At 40.2% G+C, this 19195-nt stretch overlaps 1 protein-coding gene across 3 annotated transcripts in view; it reads right to left on the minus strand.

The window, feature by feature from the left end:
- wwox (WW domain containing oxidoreductase) overlaps positions 1–19195 on the minus strand; it is a 137957-nt gene that overhangs the window by 30925 nt on the left and 87837 nt on the right. The window contains exon 9 of one of the 3 annotated variants that reach the window (XM_042410592.1): positions 2334–2573. The exons of the other annotated variants lie outside the window; for them this stretch is intronic. Coding sequence (XP_042266526.1) covers positions 2532–2573 — 42 coding nt within the window. The 3' untranslated portion in view covers positions 2334–2531. Of the gene's footprint in view, positions 1–2333; positions 2574–19195 lie in introns of those variants that run through there. 3 annotated transcript variants of the gene reach the window in all.

Below are 19195 nucleotides of genomic sequence, written 5' to 3' on the forward strand. Positions count from 1 at the left end.
CAGGCCACAGACACAGTCACCGGGGACACAATGATGAACTACTCGACAAGACAGCCTGCTCACTCCTGGGAAGACACACTCCCTCTATTCCCCACTCCTCCACTCCTTCGCCTTCTTCTTTAACACTTCCCTCTCCCACCAGTCTCCTGCTTGTTTTTAACCCTTTTCTCCCCCTTTCCTTTCGCCAACCTCATTCTGTCTCTGTCCCTCCTCCACCTACAGATACCCTCTCTACTGTATCCGGATTCATCTAAACCCCTCCCCTGCTTTCCCCTATCATCCTTTCCCAGTCTTTATGCAACACACAGAGCAGAGAGAATGCCAGTGTAAACAGGGAGTAACCCAAAGGTGTTGCAGTCAGGTGGAATGGCAGGCAGGTGACACGATTAAGACATCCCCTCTCTCTCTCTCCCTCCCTCGTCTCCCTCACGCACACACACAGCATACCTTGCTCTTTCCTCCTACACTCCCTGTTGTTTCTAATCCTTTCTCTCTCTCTTTCTCTCTCTCTCTCTGTCTCTCTCTCGTGGGGGTGACCTGCAGAGGTGGATGTGACTGAGCTCATTACCTGCTTTAATGAGAAGACAGCACCACTGAGACAGCAGCTGCAACTTACCTGAACACTGCACACACTCATACACTCACAGGAGAAAGCATGTAAATACCTGATACTAACTACTGAGACAAGCAAATGTACTTGATTATACCTCAGAGAGAGACAGACTCAAAGTGAAAAGGAGATGAAGGAGAGGGAGGTGTGTAAAGTCTCTCAGTCTTACTGTTGATACCACCGACTCTCTGATGTATCTTAGTTGTTGTTTTACGGAATTACCCTTGTACCAACATGCTCTTCCTGTGAGTAAAGCTTTTTTTTTTGCCTGGTTCAGGAAAATTAATGTCTATGTGCGCAATACAATCCATCATAGACTGAAAGCAGAGGTCATTCAGGAAATGATAGCAGGCAAGATAGGCTTCTCCTCCATGTGCACACACAGATGGAGAGGGAGAGAGTGTGTGTGTAAGGAGGATATACTGTAGAAACATGCATAGGATCATTGAATCGCTAAACCTTTCTCTCATTTCGCTCTTTGACTTTGGTAAGTTAGAGAAGTTAAGAAGAAGCTGTAGAAAGTTGTGTATTTGAGCATGAGACCAGGGCTGGGTATCTTTTGTAATTTTTTTGTGTATTAGTGCCGTTGGGATACCTCAAGTTTCACTAATTATTTACAATGTAAGACCACACACTGGCTGCATCTTTTTGCCTATAATCTCAGAATGATGCGTGTAAACTCATCAGGATACGCCAATGTCCTATTTCCAGGCGTCGTCACACGTAAACTCTTCAGAACGCTTCCTGGCTACTGTTACCATGACTACTTCTTTTGTTTATATGACGCATTCTGTGTGTGCTAAAGTGACGCCAGAGGTAGAACAATAAATCAGACTGGCTGATATAACAAGAAATTGTACTACGGAAATGCTGAAGATGATTTTTTGTTTTGTTTTAAGTTTCTAGTTTTTCATTTATTATTATTCATTTATTACTTATTATTTCATTTATTTAATGCCAGAAAGGATCCAAAAAATTCAACCCAAGGCTCTACTTTTGTGATTGTCATTTATTTCTTGTTTATTGACTGCATCATCAACTTGGTATGTACAGCATGTGTCCATCCTGCTGGTTATTGATGAATGACTTACGTGTAAAACCTCAAATTATATACAGTATATATAATAGTACTGCCATCAGTACATACAGGTATGACTGTCATCATGTCCCAGAGCTGCATTCTCTTGTGGGGAATCATGGGGGTCAAGGCCACACACACACACACACACACACACACACACACACACACACACACACACACGTACAAACCAGCACTACGCCCTTCTCATCCTTCCCTACATGTGACGTTGTTGACAGATTAATCACATGCATTAATTATTGACATTAACTTCAATGTGAAAAGCAAACATCCGTCACCCTCGCCCTGTTTTAAATCATTTATACCTCCCCTACATGGATAATCATATGGCTATTGATTAAGATACTTAAGGCACAAGGGCGTATTGATAACACATACATGCACACAACTTTACATTCAAGATGAGCATGGTAGAAGGATGGATAAATTCAAATCCATTCAAAGTGGACACACATGTTGTATGAGCTTCCACAGAAACATACCTGCGTGCTAGTGAACACACTCACATACACACATAGAAATCCAGTTGTCCTCCATAAGGCCAAATCTGGTATTTTTGAACACTGTTTGAGAAGATGACATGGGAAGAGGGACATCTTGACATGGAGATAAAGACAGACAAAGACAGCTGTGCCATGTCCTAAAAATGGACAGATGAGGGTCTCTCTCTCTCTCGCTCTCGCTCACTCTTTTTCTCTCAGAGATGGAGCGAGGGGGTTTTATCTGTCTGACAGAGTGAAGGATGTGTGGTCAGGTTCTACTCTGATGCTCCTGTCCTTTTAGTAAATCAGCCTTCACTGTTGTCACCTGGCTGACCCATGGTCACACATCACTGGTGTCATTCTTACATGATGTCAAAGCCCCCTACACACACACACACACAAACAGGAGCACAGATCCAGATCACATAGTTTCCCTTACTTAAGTCAATGACAAGAAGACAAACGAACCGAAGTGAGTGAATGAAGAAACCACAGAGTAAAGGAATGACTTCTTCTTCTAGTGCTGAGGTGTTGAGTTGATAATCATGTAATATTTCTCAATGTTTTCAATAATGTTTAGCACCAAAAAATGTCCCCCTGCTATTGGTAATACCTTCCACTTCACCTTAACAGAAAGTGTATTCAACATCAAAAGCTGTGGATAAAAACACCAGCTTGGTGATCAACTGTAGAATATTCCTACCAGTATCACTGTAGGGAAAAAAATGATCAAGCACCAATAATTGTAAAAGAAAAAAAAAAAATACACGTTATGAAAATAGTCTAGTCTTTTTTAAATTAAAGTAGAAATAGAGTTAATAAAATGAATCCACAGAACAAATACCAAGAAAATACAAATATCTAAAGAATGTACCTTTTCAGATATGTCGGGGTACAGAATAAATTGGACAAAGTCATCATTTTTACCCTGAAATGACCTGATAAGAAACATAACACTGCCCTCAGATATACCAGTGGTAAAACAATTTAAATATCTGGGCAATGAGATTTTTCCATCATAGCAGAGCATTGTGAAAATCAACTTTGAGAACACCCTGTCTAAGATCACTTGTGATCTTGAAAAACAGAGAACACAGCCAAACTCTCTTCTATCTCATATATCTCTTATTAAAATGAAGGTGCTTCCAGAAATCAACTTTGTGAGTTCAGTGTTGCCTTTGCCACCTACATCTCGTTTCTGGGACAGGTTACAGCGTATAATTACTAAATTCGTTTGTAACAGCAAGCACCCTCATCTCAAATTATCCACAAAGCAGTGAGACAGACCTGCTAGGGGACTTTCACTTCCCAACTTTAGGTTGTACCGTTGGGCCTTCACATGGCGTCCTCTGGTCAGGTAGCATGATAATAAAGGTTGCACGGCATGTACTGGAGGAGAATCTGGTTATCCCATTGAAGTTGGATGATCTCTAATACCTCTTTAAATAAATGTAAACTCCGCTTTGGTCCCATTGTGTCTGACCTAATTGCAGTTTGGAGGGGAACAGAAAACCTTATTCTCTTGTCTTTAATAATGATGGATTGTTGAATGGCATGAGCCCAATTAAGTTTGGTCAATGCCGGCAGTGGTATGACAAGGGGATACATTCTTTTGGTAACATCTTTGGGGACAAGGGCCTATACTCTTTCAAAGACCTCGATCCAGTTTAATTTTTAATGTTCCACTTTTTATTTCTACCTACAGCAGAGGACAGCCATGAAGACCTATGGGGTCCCTTAGCAGGCTCCACTTAAAGAGCACTCATTGCTCAAAGTATTATTACACGAGACTCGGGGAATAAGAGGAATTGTCTCCAAGTAATATGGCTATATCCTGGAGAAAACATAGAGTATATCCCATTGCCAGTAAACTCATTATGGTGGGCAGATATCTCTGATCTTGTCCCAGGTTTTGACTGGGATAGTGTTTGAGATACAGTAAAGCAGTCGTCCAGGAACACTGACCATCAACAAATTCATTTCATCATCTCATTCACAGGACGTATATGACTCAATGTAAACTTCATAGTACAAAGCTTAATGTTGACCCAAATTGTACACTATGCCATATACTGTAGGTGCAGTTGGTACCTCTTATCATATGATTTGGAAAATGCCCTGGTGTAACTGATTTCTGGAGAGTGGTGAAAGTAAATCTGTCCACCATATTAAACATATCTCTCCCCCTGTCCTCATCTGTACTGATTAAATGTCTTAAATATCTAGCACAGCTTCAATTACAAAAAGCTCAACAGTAGGTGTTTTTATTTTAATCATGATTCTCCCTCTCTGGTCCTGTTTCTATGTGAGTCTTTCTTAATTCATTGTTCCCTGTTTGGGCTTCATAATCTGTTTCTTTTACTAGTTGTTGTAGATATCTTTCAGTGTCATAATACTGGCTAAATATATAAGGGTTGAAGCAAGCTGCTTATTTCAGTACCATTTACATTATCAGTTATCACTTTATGTTCCTTACAGCAGATGTGTATGTATGTACAATATGTGTTTATGTAATGAGTATATGTTAACTTTTTTTAAGGTAGGTTGTGGGTAAGCTGTGTGTAGGTGTATGTATGTTTGTCTAGATGTATGTCTGGGTATGTATATTCATTTGCATTTATTATAGTGTCTTAGAGTGACTTCATATGTGTGCTTTTTGTGGGTCTGTCATATTATTGTTACACTTTACTGACCAGTCCTTATAAATACAATGTCTTGTTTTATTACTTCTATTCACTGCTGTATTGCATTTATTCAGTTCAGCTAATAATAAAAATTTGATCACAAAACCAAAAAAGATTGTACTTTTTCAGATGTATTAAAATAGTCAAACCTGTACTTTTTCAAATAAAATTCTAAACAAAAAAGAGTTTAGAAAAGAGAAAAATACTCAATGATGAGAAAAAATTGCCACAGAAAAATGCATAATACAGTGTTTCTTCTTTAAGAAGCAGTAATGAAATACCCCATGTTTTATGACACTAAGAAAATGACTTAAATCACAGGTAGATGAAAGTTTTAAATGTCAGACTTATTTCTATTGCAGAGATATCATTATCTCTAAAAGTGCTCCTCAGACATCAGTAATCTATCCACGCTGCAGATTATCACAAAGATGGGAGAAGGTAGAGGGATCAATACCTCCCTCCCACAAGATCTATTGCTTTCTGATCGATTTCTCGCTCTGATCAGGCTCTCGGAGATCAACCACACTTCCTGTACAATGGTACTGCAGTCTAAAGCCAGAGGAGAGGGAGGAGGAGGATACCCGATTCAGACGTAGCTTCCTCTAATTGCATGACATCACCGCCTGTCTTTACATCATCACAAGTGTAGCAGGCAAGTTTCTGTCTCTTTAAAGCACGTTGCTGTGAATGTGAAAAACATAGATGAACTTAATATTATAGTTATGTTCACCAACTGAGAAGTGAATCAGTGCTGGTAAGTTAATCATTATACAATTATCTTTTTATCATCATTAAGAATTTGATCAATTAAGAAGATATTGACTGTTTGCGTGACATCGGTTCCTTCCATGTGGGTGTTTTCAGAAACAGAAACTTGCACTGAATTTTTATTCTTTCAAGACAGCTACACTGTTTACTGTGAACAACTGTGATCAGAGCCTGTGATACAGATGTGGGGCGAACAGGCACAGGCACAATATAAACCTCATTAGGCCTCAAGAAAATACCATGAATCTGCACTAAGATGGAGCCATAACTGTGACCTGGCTTCTGCTGTCAGGGCCAGAGAAGAGCAGACCAGATTGTAGATTCTGCAACATCTTCTTATTTTCTTCAAGACTTTTATAAACATCATCACTTTGTTTCTCTGTTCTGTATCTGATCCATTTTATTTTATTCTACTGTCATTTTAATTACCCTTGCTGTCAAACTTGTTTTATTTGATTTAAAAGGCCCCTGAAAACATATTTTCTCCATCAGCTTCTTTCTGTGAGCAATGCTAATCAAGATTTAGCAACATTGGAATTGAAATCTGACGACAGTGGTTTAGTAGTTTGCTTACGTGTCCAGATCACCGTCAATCAAATCTGATCAAACCACCCTTTAGCACCCTAAAGAAGCAGATATGCCTTTTGAGTGTTAAACTCTCAATAAATAATAATTAAGCATGTTTTTCCTCCAGAATTTTAACTTAGAGTTTTGCTAATTTACTAATGAATAATACATTTTATAGAGAAATACTTTTTACAACAAAGTTTTCAGGAGCTTTAATTTTCACTCCGTTCCTCTTCATATAATCATTTGTCATGTCTTTCTATATCTTTCTATATCGTTTTAATCTTGAAATGTTGATGTTTATAAGTTTGTAATTATGTATGTATAAGTAAAATTTACCACAGAAACAAAAAGCAATAAAGAATCTTGAATGGCCTCTGAAATGATAACCAATATTGTTAAAACTATAACTGTGCTAAAAGCCAAATCATGTTGAACTTAAAATAAGCCAGGCATGCATGAGAAGTCAAATTCTTGCTACATGCTGTCTTAAGTGCAGCTACAGTAAAATGTGTATGTTCTGTGATTCATACAAACATTCATGTCTTTCTAACTTATTGTTTTTTAAATGGAAACAAATGAAAAGATACTGAATAAAGGGTCATTAATGAGAACATTAAAAAAACTGTGATCGGTACACTGCCCACTACAACATGATGGTACCAGTCACCTACCCCCTACTCTTCTCATACTGTATGCATCACACAGGACACAGAGTCATATACACCCCCCGCCCGCACAGGGACCCTCCTCCTCCCCTGGGCTCTCCTCTGTGATTGGAATGAAAGGTAATGGTCCTGAAAGAGAAGAAAGGAGACTTTCCTCCACTCTTATCTCTTAACACCGACAGTCAGTGGAGCAAACTCTACACACACACACACACACACACACACTGGGTTTCTTCTGTATGCCCACACACACATGCACAAACTGTATATCTGCTGCAGGATGATGGTAGAAATAACATTGGTTTAATTGTGAAACACATCAAAGGAAAAACACATCTCGCATGAGGCATTGCAGAGGATGAAAGAGTATAGTAATAGTAACAGTTTTGTCTCTTTGAGAGAATATACATAAAAAATCCGGAAAGATGTAATGCTAAACAGATACAAAGTAATTTAATAGGAAGTTTAAAATATTCATAAATATTGAATTAATCATTTATAATAGATCTTAAATTAACTGCCGTCCTTGAAGTATTAGATGTGAAGAGAGAAGCAAGAGAGAGAGAGAGTCTGTGATAGAGACTGAGAATGATAAAGAACGAGCCCTCTAGACATTTTTCCTTCCCTGTGCTAACATCTCCTCAGTCTAATGAATGAATATTCATTTTGATCCAGACACTGCTGCTCAACAAAGGCAGGGAAAGCCCTAAAACAGATATCGCTCTACTTCTGATGTAGCAACACCACTCAGAGAGCCGTCCTACTGTTCAGTGGAGATCAGTTTAATATTTATCCTACATGTGTGCTGTGATGATGTCTCAGATGGTGGAGAAGATGATATCAGCCATACACACAGGAATATTTGGACAACACATTTTGCCGTGAGCCATATGTGTGTTTTTACATATTCCTCTTAACATGTATTTGTGTGTGTGTGACTCTGTGTGGGACAGACGGTGAAGTTAAGGACAGCGAAGGCTGCTCTGATCACATCCTCACCGCTGTTCCCGCTGACGCAGCATCCTGCTACTGGGATCTAGCTGGTGACCTGAAACTACTCACTCACTTCCCCTGAAAACCCCTTGTGTTAGTGGAACATGTGTGTGCGTGAGAGAGACAGAGAGAGAGAGAGAGAGTGTGTGTGTGTGTGCATGTGTGTGAATAAAGGCTGAGTTGGCGTTCTGTGAGCCTTTCAGAGATAGCAGTGTCTTACAGTAGATTACAGTGGATCCCATCCATATGCCCACCAGGCTCAACAGGACCAGCTCACTATTCCTGTCTATCCCACAGCATAAGGAAGATAATAATGGACACACACACACACACACAAACATGTCCGTGCTGCATGAATACAGACACACACACGCACACCCTGAAAAACATGACTGACAACAGAGGGTGAACTCACTGACAACTGGATGTGGAGTAGCACTGTCGTAGTGTTACAGTAAAAACATGAATATTAGATCAGTTATCAGTATTGTGGCTGTCAGTCCAAATGTGTACTGCATTCATCATAGCTCACACACTGATACACAGAGATGGAATCCTTCATCACACACACAAGGATACCATATCCCCCTCTTCCTCACACTACAAGGATATGAATGACATTCCTGTAGGGAGATGTCTTCATCCTGAACAAAAGGTGGGGTTCACTAGTGGAAGCAATGCACAGAGCAGCTGTTTTAAGTCAATTAGACACACATTGGTACAAAAATTGAATTAATTCATTGTATACCCACAGAAAGTTAAATGATCATAAGCCATCCGTTTTTCAAACTCTGAAGAAGGTACAGTTACCAAAATGTCACCTGATGGAACATAATCTGCACTGTAAACCAGTTCTTCTAAATTGTTGCTGTTTTTTGCAAATTATGATCAAATTCTTGATTAATTAATTTATCGATATCACAGTTTCACAGATCTTCTTATTTTTCTGTTTTCTATCATTGAAATTAATTGTATTTATTAATGTGACCTATTTGTTTGTTTTTAGTGTGCTGCTCTGGTCATTTGTGACAGGCATAAGTCTTTATTTATGGCACTGTATAGACTGAATATTAAAAAGCCAAAAAAAAGTCTTGATTGTTCATTGGAAATTGCAATAATCATTAGTTCCTAATTTGAGTAAAAACACCCTAACATTGACAAAACCATCTATGAGAAGAGAGTTTCAGGCAATTTCCAACACTTGTTATTGTGGGAAATATTCACAAAGGAGGATAATAAGGATTTTTTTTTTTTTTGCAAGAGAACAAGTGGAAAAGAGTTAGAGAGAAGGAGAAACTTTGATGTCATATTCCATGACATAAGTTAAGTATGTGGTGCTGCCTGTGACAAGAAAACAAGAGGTGGGGCAAGAGGAGCTCAAGAGAGCAGAAAAGAGAGAGAGGGGTGAGGGCAGAGGGGTTAATAAGGCAGTGGGAATAATACGAGCGTTGGCAGCCCAGTGTGTCACTGCCTTCTAGCCCCCTGAAAGAGCAGGACACACACACACACACACACACACACACACACACACACACACACACACACACACACACACACAGCAGGAGAGAAGGACACAGACTGCTCAGTATGCAGCCCTGACATTGTCCACATCTGATACGGGACATTAGCCCCTAACTCCCTCCATACACCACTGCCCTTCACTTTATATTACTTTATGTTAATAGAAAAATATTACATACAACATCATTTGTCTTTGTTACCACGGCACCCCACAACTGATTTAAATGCATGTGTTTACCTCTACAGACAGGTGAAGACAGGGGGAAGGGTGGGTGACTGACTGTGTGTGTGTGTGTGTGTGTGTGTGTGTGTGTGTGTGTGTGTGTGTGTGTGTAATATGGGAGGGTACAAATGCACGCATCTCGTTCAGATTTATCGATCTTACCCACCTCTCACCAGCACCGAGCACTAACATATATATACAGTAGGTGTAGACAAGTGTGTTCGTTGCTGAGCAGATGAGCCTTGAGTGCGGGACCCTGACATCAACCTGCCATCACTCCAGGTCTATATTCAGTACTGGCTCTAATATAGAGGCTTGAGTTAAGAAACAAAAAAATTCCAAAACTCACTCAGAACACAGTTATTTTTAAAGTGTAATTTGTTTATACACCTTCATATGTATATACTTATATAAATTAGATCTGTATTAAATTAACTGCGATAAAACCAACATATTGTAGATCACTACACTGCATTAAATCAAAAGTGCATTTTTCTGCAATTTGAATACAGCAAAAAGACAGTAAACGTAATTTAATATCACTCAACTCTGGCAGGGCAACTTGGGTTTCTATTTAGACCAAACTGTGTTGATGGAATACATATCATATAGTTCATGTATGGAAAAACACACACACACAAAAAGCTCCCTGTCAACTTTTGACATTAGCTCCCACATGAAGTGGGGATAAGACATCTGACAGACAGGTCGATGTCAGACTGTCTCACACCACAATGTCTCACTTGACATCCCTGACGTCCTCTCTGTCCGCATAGGCTCAACTTAGAAGCTTAGAGGTCACCTAAACCTGCCTGTCTGAGATTGTGTGTATGTGAGTGTGTGTGTTTGTTTGAACTGTTTGTCATTACCACATTCTCTGAGGGCTATCATCAGTGTTCCCATTAATCCATAAGTCAATGGATCAATGTTGGGCTGCGACTGAGCCTGAAAGCTCTCAGCCATATCGACCTGTCATTTAAAACCCTGATGATCACTGGACTTTAATGTAAATGCCACCTCAACATCCGTCAAACTAACAATTTACCTATATGGTATCTATCCACATACCTTAAGGAGGAGGAATCTTCTCTTGCAGATGAGGGGGCGTCCTCTCTTAAGATTTCAGAGATTATTATTCTGGGTTCAGAGGTGCAAGGACTTCATATCAGAGCTATATGCATGCCGTACTGTGAAGCTATTGATCTTGCAAGTGAGTAAATGTGGGTACATTGTCTAGCATGTAAATGGCATGGCATTAACAGAATGTGAGGGCCTTCTACTGTAAACGATTCTGCACTTTGTCATCTCCAGGATGTCAAAGCTCATACGTTACACTGTTAAAACACTCCCATAACTCTACCACCCAATACTAATGCTACAGCACACTAATATGCCAGTGAGTGCATGTGCATGTGTGTACTGGGCATGTATACTGCATGTGTGTGTGTGTTTGTTTATGCTATATATTGCTCAATCCCTTTAGTGCTGATTATGAAGGCGTAGATTGATAGTTGGCCTCGACATGGTGTTTAATCATATTGGCATTCCAAAAGCAAAGAAAAATGGCAGTTGTTATGAATTAGCATGGTGACATCATGCAGGGGTCATTCATTAGCTTTGGTTCAACAAGACTGAGAAACTGAAGTGAAGCCACTCCAGTAATATGAAGGGTGTGAACAAGGTCGATTGGAGATAAATTTTGGATGAGCGAGTTTGAGGCTGAGGTCCTTCAGCATCTGCCAGACAATGCTGAGGATGTTTTATGAGTCTGTGGCGGCCAGCGCTCTCCTGTTTGCTGTTGTGTGCTGGGACAGCAGGTTGAAGGTGGCGGACACCAACAGGTTCAACAAACTGATCCGCAAGGCTGGTGACATTGTGGGGGTGGAGCTGGACTCTCTGGCTGGTGGTGTCAGAGAGGAGGATACTGTCCAAGTTATGTGTCATCTTTGACAATTTCTACCACCCACTCCATGATGTGCTGGTCAAGCACAGGAGTACATTCACTGCAAGACTCATTCCGACGAGATGCACCACAGAGCGCCACAGGAAGTCATTCCTGCCTGTCACCATCAAACTTTTCAACTCCTCCTTCAGAGTGTCAGACACTCTGAGTCAATAGACTGGCCCTTTGGACTTCACCCCTGTCGGCAGCTTCATAAATGTATTTATAATTTATATTTCAACTATGCAAAACTGACTTATCAGTACAATAATGTTGTGCAATAATTCAACTATGCAATACTCTGGTGTATATGTATACTGCATTAATACTGTATATTTCAACTCATCTTTCTTATTTATTTATTTACACTATTCTTGTTCTTCAACACATTTACAGATCTCATTTCTCAGCCTTATTATTTACACTGTTGTTATATATTGTAGTATAATGCACATATTTTATATATGTCTTATTTTCTTATTTCTATTTTTCTTATAATTTGTCTATGCTTATATATATATATATCTCTTCTTGAATATGAGCAACTGTAACATGACACAATTTCCCTCAGGGATCAACAAAGTATTTCTGATTCTGATTCTGATTGATCTTGTGTGATAAAACACAGTAAAACAAGTTGAAAGCAAGAGGTGAAGTCTATGACTACGAGAGAAAAACTGAATTCCTGACTAGGTTGTGGAAACATGACTGTAAGCTGTCCGACATGCAGTAAAGAAAACCTCTTCAAGACAGGGTCTGTTCTGCAAATCAGATCCAAATATTTACCTGCTGAACATGAATAATAAACCCAAAAAACTGGTTGAACCACAACACAACTGGTGGAAATATAACGAGACTCCCCTCACAGAAAAGAATCTTTCACTTCGCACATTAAAGAGGTTTCCCCAAAGTGGCACAGCATTAATCGTACAACACTTGAGCCTTTCATAGGCTAGTGGGCATGTCCTGACTAATACAGATTTCTACAGCTATTCAATACTCATATGGACACAGAAGGAGCTCATGTCTCCCACGCCGGCTACACACACACACACACACACACACACACACACACACACAGACACACAGAATAAACGAAACAAGAAGACGACAGAGAAGATAGGATAGTGGGAGGAGGGTATAAGAGCTTGTGCTCATTACAATCAATTAGGGTCAAGTTGAGAGCAGAGCCGGGTGGTGAGAGGGGGAAGGAAAAGGGGAGGTAGCAGAGAGGAAGGACAAGGGTAGGGGGTGGCATCCTGGCAAATGTCGAAAGAGGGCCAATTAAAGTGAAAGCAGGGGGAAATATGAATGATTTAGTGCTTAAACACACACAGGGACACACATATCTGCGTAAAGCACACACATCCATTGAATATACTGTCAAGCTCAGTGTAATCCTACGGGAGCAGCAGTGGTGTGTGTTTTGTTAGTTTGGACATGAAACCTAATAACTAAAGGATGAGTAAGTACATGAAAGGACATCTCAGACTCCCCCCAACAGACACTTTCAACTCTGCAGCCACTCATGCTGCACATTCACAGCTGGTTGACTATTACAGGAATTTCACAGTCAGGGTTGGAATCATTTCTACAGATTGATAAGAAAAGGGAGGAATTGACAATTTAAACTCAAATGATAATCCTCAAAGTTGTATGACCACCCTCAGTCATTGAGCTGGATTTCCAATTACCTAGACTAAAAGGCCTGAACAAGAGGCAACCACCTATAGCTGAGTGTTGAAGCCCATTTGAAAGTCTTTAAATGCAGTGCCTCTAATGACCAACAGATGCAGGCTCTAAGAAAAAATCTCCAACTTCAAAGTCGAATAGTTTCCACAAGAGGTAAGTTTCTATAGTTAATTCTTCTAATGTTTGTTCCAACCAACACATCTGCCTTGAACACATTGAGATAACTGGTCTGAAAGCAACACAAAGACTACATCAGTTTTTACTAGGATTGTCTTATTTTTCTACAAACAAGGCTTACAGAAAATTACAATATGTTTGGGGGCTTGCTTCTTGATTGAACAGCATCAGTGATTAAGTCATCGTAATAACCTGTGGTGTTTGTTGCTAGCTAATTACATAGATAAACATCTGACCAATTGTGCTGAGTGATAAATCCAACTCTTGGTGTCCAAACATCCCCTCTAAAACGAAACGAAACAAAGATGTTGTGTCCATGCTTCTCTACCATCTATGGGCCTACATTCAAAGAATGTAGGCCCAATGTAGGCCCAATGTAGGCCCAATGTACATTCAGCTGTGAATGTTGCACTGGTAAAAGCCAATCTGCAGCTGGAAAAGTCTTATTAATAGGTAATAACCTCAAGTGTAAAAACTGGTGCCTCAAAGATCCAGGATCCACGTAACCTCGAAATAAAAAAAGCACTCACCCTCATACATCTCTTTTTCTCTCCCACTCCTGTTCACATAAACCGACATACACACACACACACACACCCACACACAGTGCAGCCGTATGTGTGTTTGATTCATCTAAGTGAGATAATCCAGTTTTCCGGATGAATTCGCCTTTGTGTCCCGAGGGCAGAGATTAAGATAAAGATATTAAACAAACAAGAGGCCCAACTCTCCCCTTCCCCCAGCTGTACGTTTCTCCCCTACTATCAGCCTCGGCCCCTTCACCATCACATCCTCTCCTTCCTGTGGCCGAGCCAGGCTTGTTGCTTCCTTTTTCCACTACACATGGGGTTTGATTGAGACAGCAGGTCTGATATTGTTTGCTCCAGAGAGGTGCTGGTCTTGAGCAGTCAGTCATACAGTCAGTCAGTCAGCTGGTGTAACACACAGGGAGAGAGGTGAGTGTGTTGATCTGAAATGAAGCTCCCTCCCCTCCTGCTCTGCTCTTGTGGCAGGGTTGACTGACTCCAGATCGGAGGAATAAGAAAACATGTCAAAGGCATTATCAACAGTACAACAGCTATGATTGTGCTGCCTTTAGAGGGGAAAGAGAGGGTGAAAGAGAGAGAGACAGGTGGAAGAAGAGAGAGAGAGAGAGGCTCTGCTCTCTTCAATGCTATTTAGCACTGAACAGAAAATACCAAGAAGCAGATTATCTGGGCACCGTGAGTGAGCAGAAACTGAGATATTACAGCAATTTAATATATACTGAATGACCACAGTCTGGTTATTGACACTGGTTGACACAGGTAAACCTGGCAAACCAGAGAAAACAGATAGTTCTGTCGACAAGAGAAAGAGCAACAACTCCTTCTAAAGTTCAGCCTGTATGAAGACAGAGGAGCCAATTAAGTTCTTAACCAACAAAAAGTCAAATACCAAAAATTCAGCACACTCCAACACACAATTGAATATTTACTTGCTGAGAAAACTGACTTGTGATAGAAGCAGCAGAATATGTCAGAGCACGCCAACACGTGAAACTGTACTGCGCCTTCTAAATCTCCCTCCTCTTTTTGATTTTATCCCTTTCATAGTTGTCACTATTAACCTTACATTCAACTGTTAAGCTATATCACATCCTATAACAGACATTCTTTCATTTTTAATCTATTTTTAATAAAGTGTTTGCAATTCTTTTCATTATAATGTTGTATACAGTAGCAGTGTAGTTGTACAGTATGGTATAGTGTGCAGAAAAAGCTCAACAGACTGCAACTTAAGAAAAGACAAGCAAATAGACAAAACTCAAGCAAAAGATGAAAACACCTTCATCATCATGACAATATATATTAGTCTTATTTAAAAAAACACAACAAAGATATGTTGCATAAACTGAAAAACAGAAATACTGCATGTTGTACACCTTAACAAAACTAAGCTACAACACAATATAGTTTTCCAGGGGACATTAAAACCTGATGAACAGGCTAACAGTAGGTCTAGCCTTTATAATAAGAGAATAGCTCAAATAATATTGGAATAATGCAATCATGATGTTAAAACTAAAATAATAATTGTTAGCTTATTTGCGAATATCTTTGACAAGTGGTCAACGTATTTATCCGTTTTCACACATTTCCATGATGTTGGACTTGCAGTATCTCTGTATTTTCTTGTGTTTTTTTGATTGTTTCTTTATGCACCATGTGTTTTCAAATTGGTGAATCTTTTGTTGTTTAAGATTTATTTACTTTATTTGCTTGCATTTTGTCTGTTTGCTTGTTTTCTTTAAGTTGCAGTGTGTTGAGCTCTCTCAGCCAGCGTAGCACTGCATATAGTGTTGTGATGGGCAACTGTTATCTCTGTTTTCCTCTCATTATGAATTATTATACCTTCAGGTTTTCCGAAGGTATAACCCTAACCCATGAAACTGTTTAATCGAAGTGCAAAGTCACCCAGATCTTGACACATCTCATCTCGCGATCAATCAACTTTGTTAGATGACGGCCTAACATTCTAATAATGCATCTCCTCTTTGTCTGTGGAGGTTACTGTTTAATTTGACTGCTGGAAATCCAAAACTTAAATTGTAAATCTTCAATTCCATGCTTTTACAATACAGTACTTAATTATGGCGTTGCCAATAAAGCAAATTTGAGAGATTTGGGGGAAGAATTCAAATTCTCAAGTGCCTAGAGAGAGAGAGAGAGAGAGAGAGAGAGAGAGAGAGAGAGAGAGAGAGAGAGAGAGAGAGAGAGAGAGAGAGAGAGAGAAGAAATTAGTTCTCTTGTTGTGCAGCGGTGAGGAGGAGGAGGAGGAGGAGAAGAGAGAGAGAGAGAAAGAGAGACAGAGAGAGAGAGAGAGAGAGAGAGAGAGAGAGAGAGAGAGATGGGGTTTGAGGGGAGAAAGTCTTTTCTGAAAATCTCTCTCCCTTCTCTCCCTTCTCTCCCTTCTCTCTCTCTCTTTGCAGGAAGACATCAAACAAACACACCTGCTCCCCGGACCAATCCCCTCAGCACTGCCCCAACTCTCCCTGCCTCCACCACAGACTCACACACTCCCATTCCTCATTACACACAAACACACACACACACACACACACACACACACACACAACACATGCTCGCACACACACTCGCACACATGCTCGCACACACAGTCCCATTCCTCATTACACACACCGAGAGCAGAGCAGTGAGAGATCGCAGCGAGCGAGCGGGAGCGGTGCTTTGGTGTAATGGGAGGAAATGTTGGTGTTTCATCTGGAATTGATGAAGTCTTGTTTCAGCGGCTCTCCCCGGAGCAGGGCCGCTGTGCGCTGGCTGTGTAAATGAAAGGAGCAGCCGAGACTGGACCGGAGGAGCAGAAAGCCAGTCGATAGAGCTGCTGGAGAGTCATACTGAACTGCTTAGAGACTTGCGGGTTTAGAAATGGGAGAGGGCTGTTTCACAAGACAAAATGTCTATAATGGCAACTGCGTGGCAGTACAGATAGCTCACACGTTTAAAAAAAAAAAAAAAGCACAGAAAAAATGTGAAACAGTATCACTTTAGTTTCCTGTCAGGATATTGTGTGACAAACTGAAACTATTTTTGATTCTATTTGCACATTTTTCATAACTTACTCCTCTTTTCTCACCTACTCATTTTCTGCAGTCTTCTCTAGAATCAGTTCTTCAAACAAAGTGGAAACGACTGATAAACCCTGACCTGTTAAGCAAAGACGAGCCAGAGAAGACTTGTGCATGAGCACGTATCTTGAATGATGTAAGAGGTCTTAGATCTAATAAAGCCAGCGCAGAGGCTGATGTAAACGCTTGTTCTAATAAAAACCTTGGTGTTAGGGGGTGTGCAGAAGCAGATTTAAGTGCTTGTTATAATCAGGCTCAACTTGGTGTGTCTGTACTCTCCAGTCACAGAGTGTTGTCTCAGGTTAAGCAGACAGAGATGAAAGGAGGAGGAGGAGGTCACCTCTACAGACAGACTGTAATCTAGAATATTAAGTACTGAAGAAATGGAGATAATACAGATGCAGATTCAACCTTTCAATGGAAATTATGTTGTTGAAGCAAAACTACTGAAATCAGAAGAATTGATAACTTTTTGTTTGTTGTAGCCAAAGTGTAGTTGAGAATTATTTTAACTTTAAAATGTATACAAGTATAACACTAAATATACATCTATTTATACATGTGTGTGAGCAACATTGAAGTAATATAGAGACACAATATAAATGTAATGACTAAAATAGAGATATTTAAAAGAATTACAGCACAAAAGAAGAAGTGTGTATACATAGAAAGCATCTGTTCAAATACACACACGCACTCATTTAAAAACAAATCTCAAACTTCATTATCCCACTAAATTGACACAAACAGGCAGACATCCCACAAATGGTAGCATTCTTTTTGCAGTGTTAGTTTGAAATAAACAGTGTGAGTGTTTGTGTAATCACTGTGGAAAGTTTGTCTCCATAAGATGAAACTATCCTGGCAGGACACATTTTTGGACAAGGACGAGCAGGAAGAGGCCTATTGGTCAGATCAAACGGCAGTGGGACAGTGTTCACACGCATTTTCACACACGCCTTGTATGAGACAGCTGTTATGGGGGCCTGGCTAAGAGTTAATTGACACATACAAAGAGAAAGAGATAGAAAAGAGGGGGTAAAAGCCACAGTTACAGCCTCTGACTCTTCATTCATAACTGACCATAAAAAAAAGTACTTCACAGTCTCCACACACACAGATCACACAGACAGATATATAGTACACAGGGCCATCTCAGTCTGACTGGGCTAAGAGAGAAGAGATTAATTAACATTTTTATGTAAATGAGGCGTTTGTGTCTAATTATTTCTGTTATTCCAGCAGCAGCAGCAGGCTTTGATGTGCCAGCGGTGGATTTAAATAGAGGGAGATTTCCATCACATCCTCCCTCTGCGTCACAGCCAGGCAGGAGACAGAGACAGCAGAGATTACACACTCCACTGGGACACACATACACACCGTCTTGTCTTGCACACACACACACACACACACACACACACACACACACACACACACACAGTTATTTTACCTCAGAGAAAAACTCCTTCCGCGTTTTCTGTGTATTTGTTGCCAATGCTCACTCTCAAGTGTTCACATGTTTACAAACCCACACTCCCCCCTCCGCTCATACCAGTTGAGGCAGTCAAGTGTTGGAGATGTGGAACCATTAATTGGCAGAGCGTTCATCAGCGTGTTATCTATCTGAGGGATAGGGGGCCTCCCTGGCCTGTTTGGAGCTAGTTTATGAGCTGATATTAAAGGCTGTTAAAGTACATAAAGGGGATAAACTTTTACAACCTGAACTTATAGCCAGAAACACAGGCGGTGTCATAAAGGGCCGATGTACTCTCTCGCTACACCGCCGGGGTCAAAAAGTCTACAGTAACTCCGTGAAATCAGAAGATATCTGGTAAGAAATAGTTCTCCTTTATTTGAATGAGAAGAAACTCACAAACATGGTGACAGCCCTGAAAACAGACAGCCTGTCAGCACCAAGGACAGTTTCACATGAACTTTTTTTCTCTCTTAAAAGGTTAAATTTATAGTGTAACGATTCTTCTTATCTTCTGCAATTTTGAATTGACTCACAAATGCCAAAAATCTCATTTTGTAATGACGTTAATAATGTTCTATTGACGGAAAGAAAAAGGCAGAATTCAACTGCGAGGGCACTGCAGCACCCAGACGGTGTGCAGCGCGCACACGCTGGAGTT

Source organism: Thunnus maccoyii, chromosome 5 (genome assembly GCF_910596095.1).
Source record: "Thunnus maccoyii chromosome 5, fThuMac1.1, whole genome shotgun sequence".
Lineage (NCBI taxonomy): Eukaryota > Metazoa > Chordata > Actinopteri > Scombriformes > Scombridae > Thunnus > Thunnus maccoyii.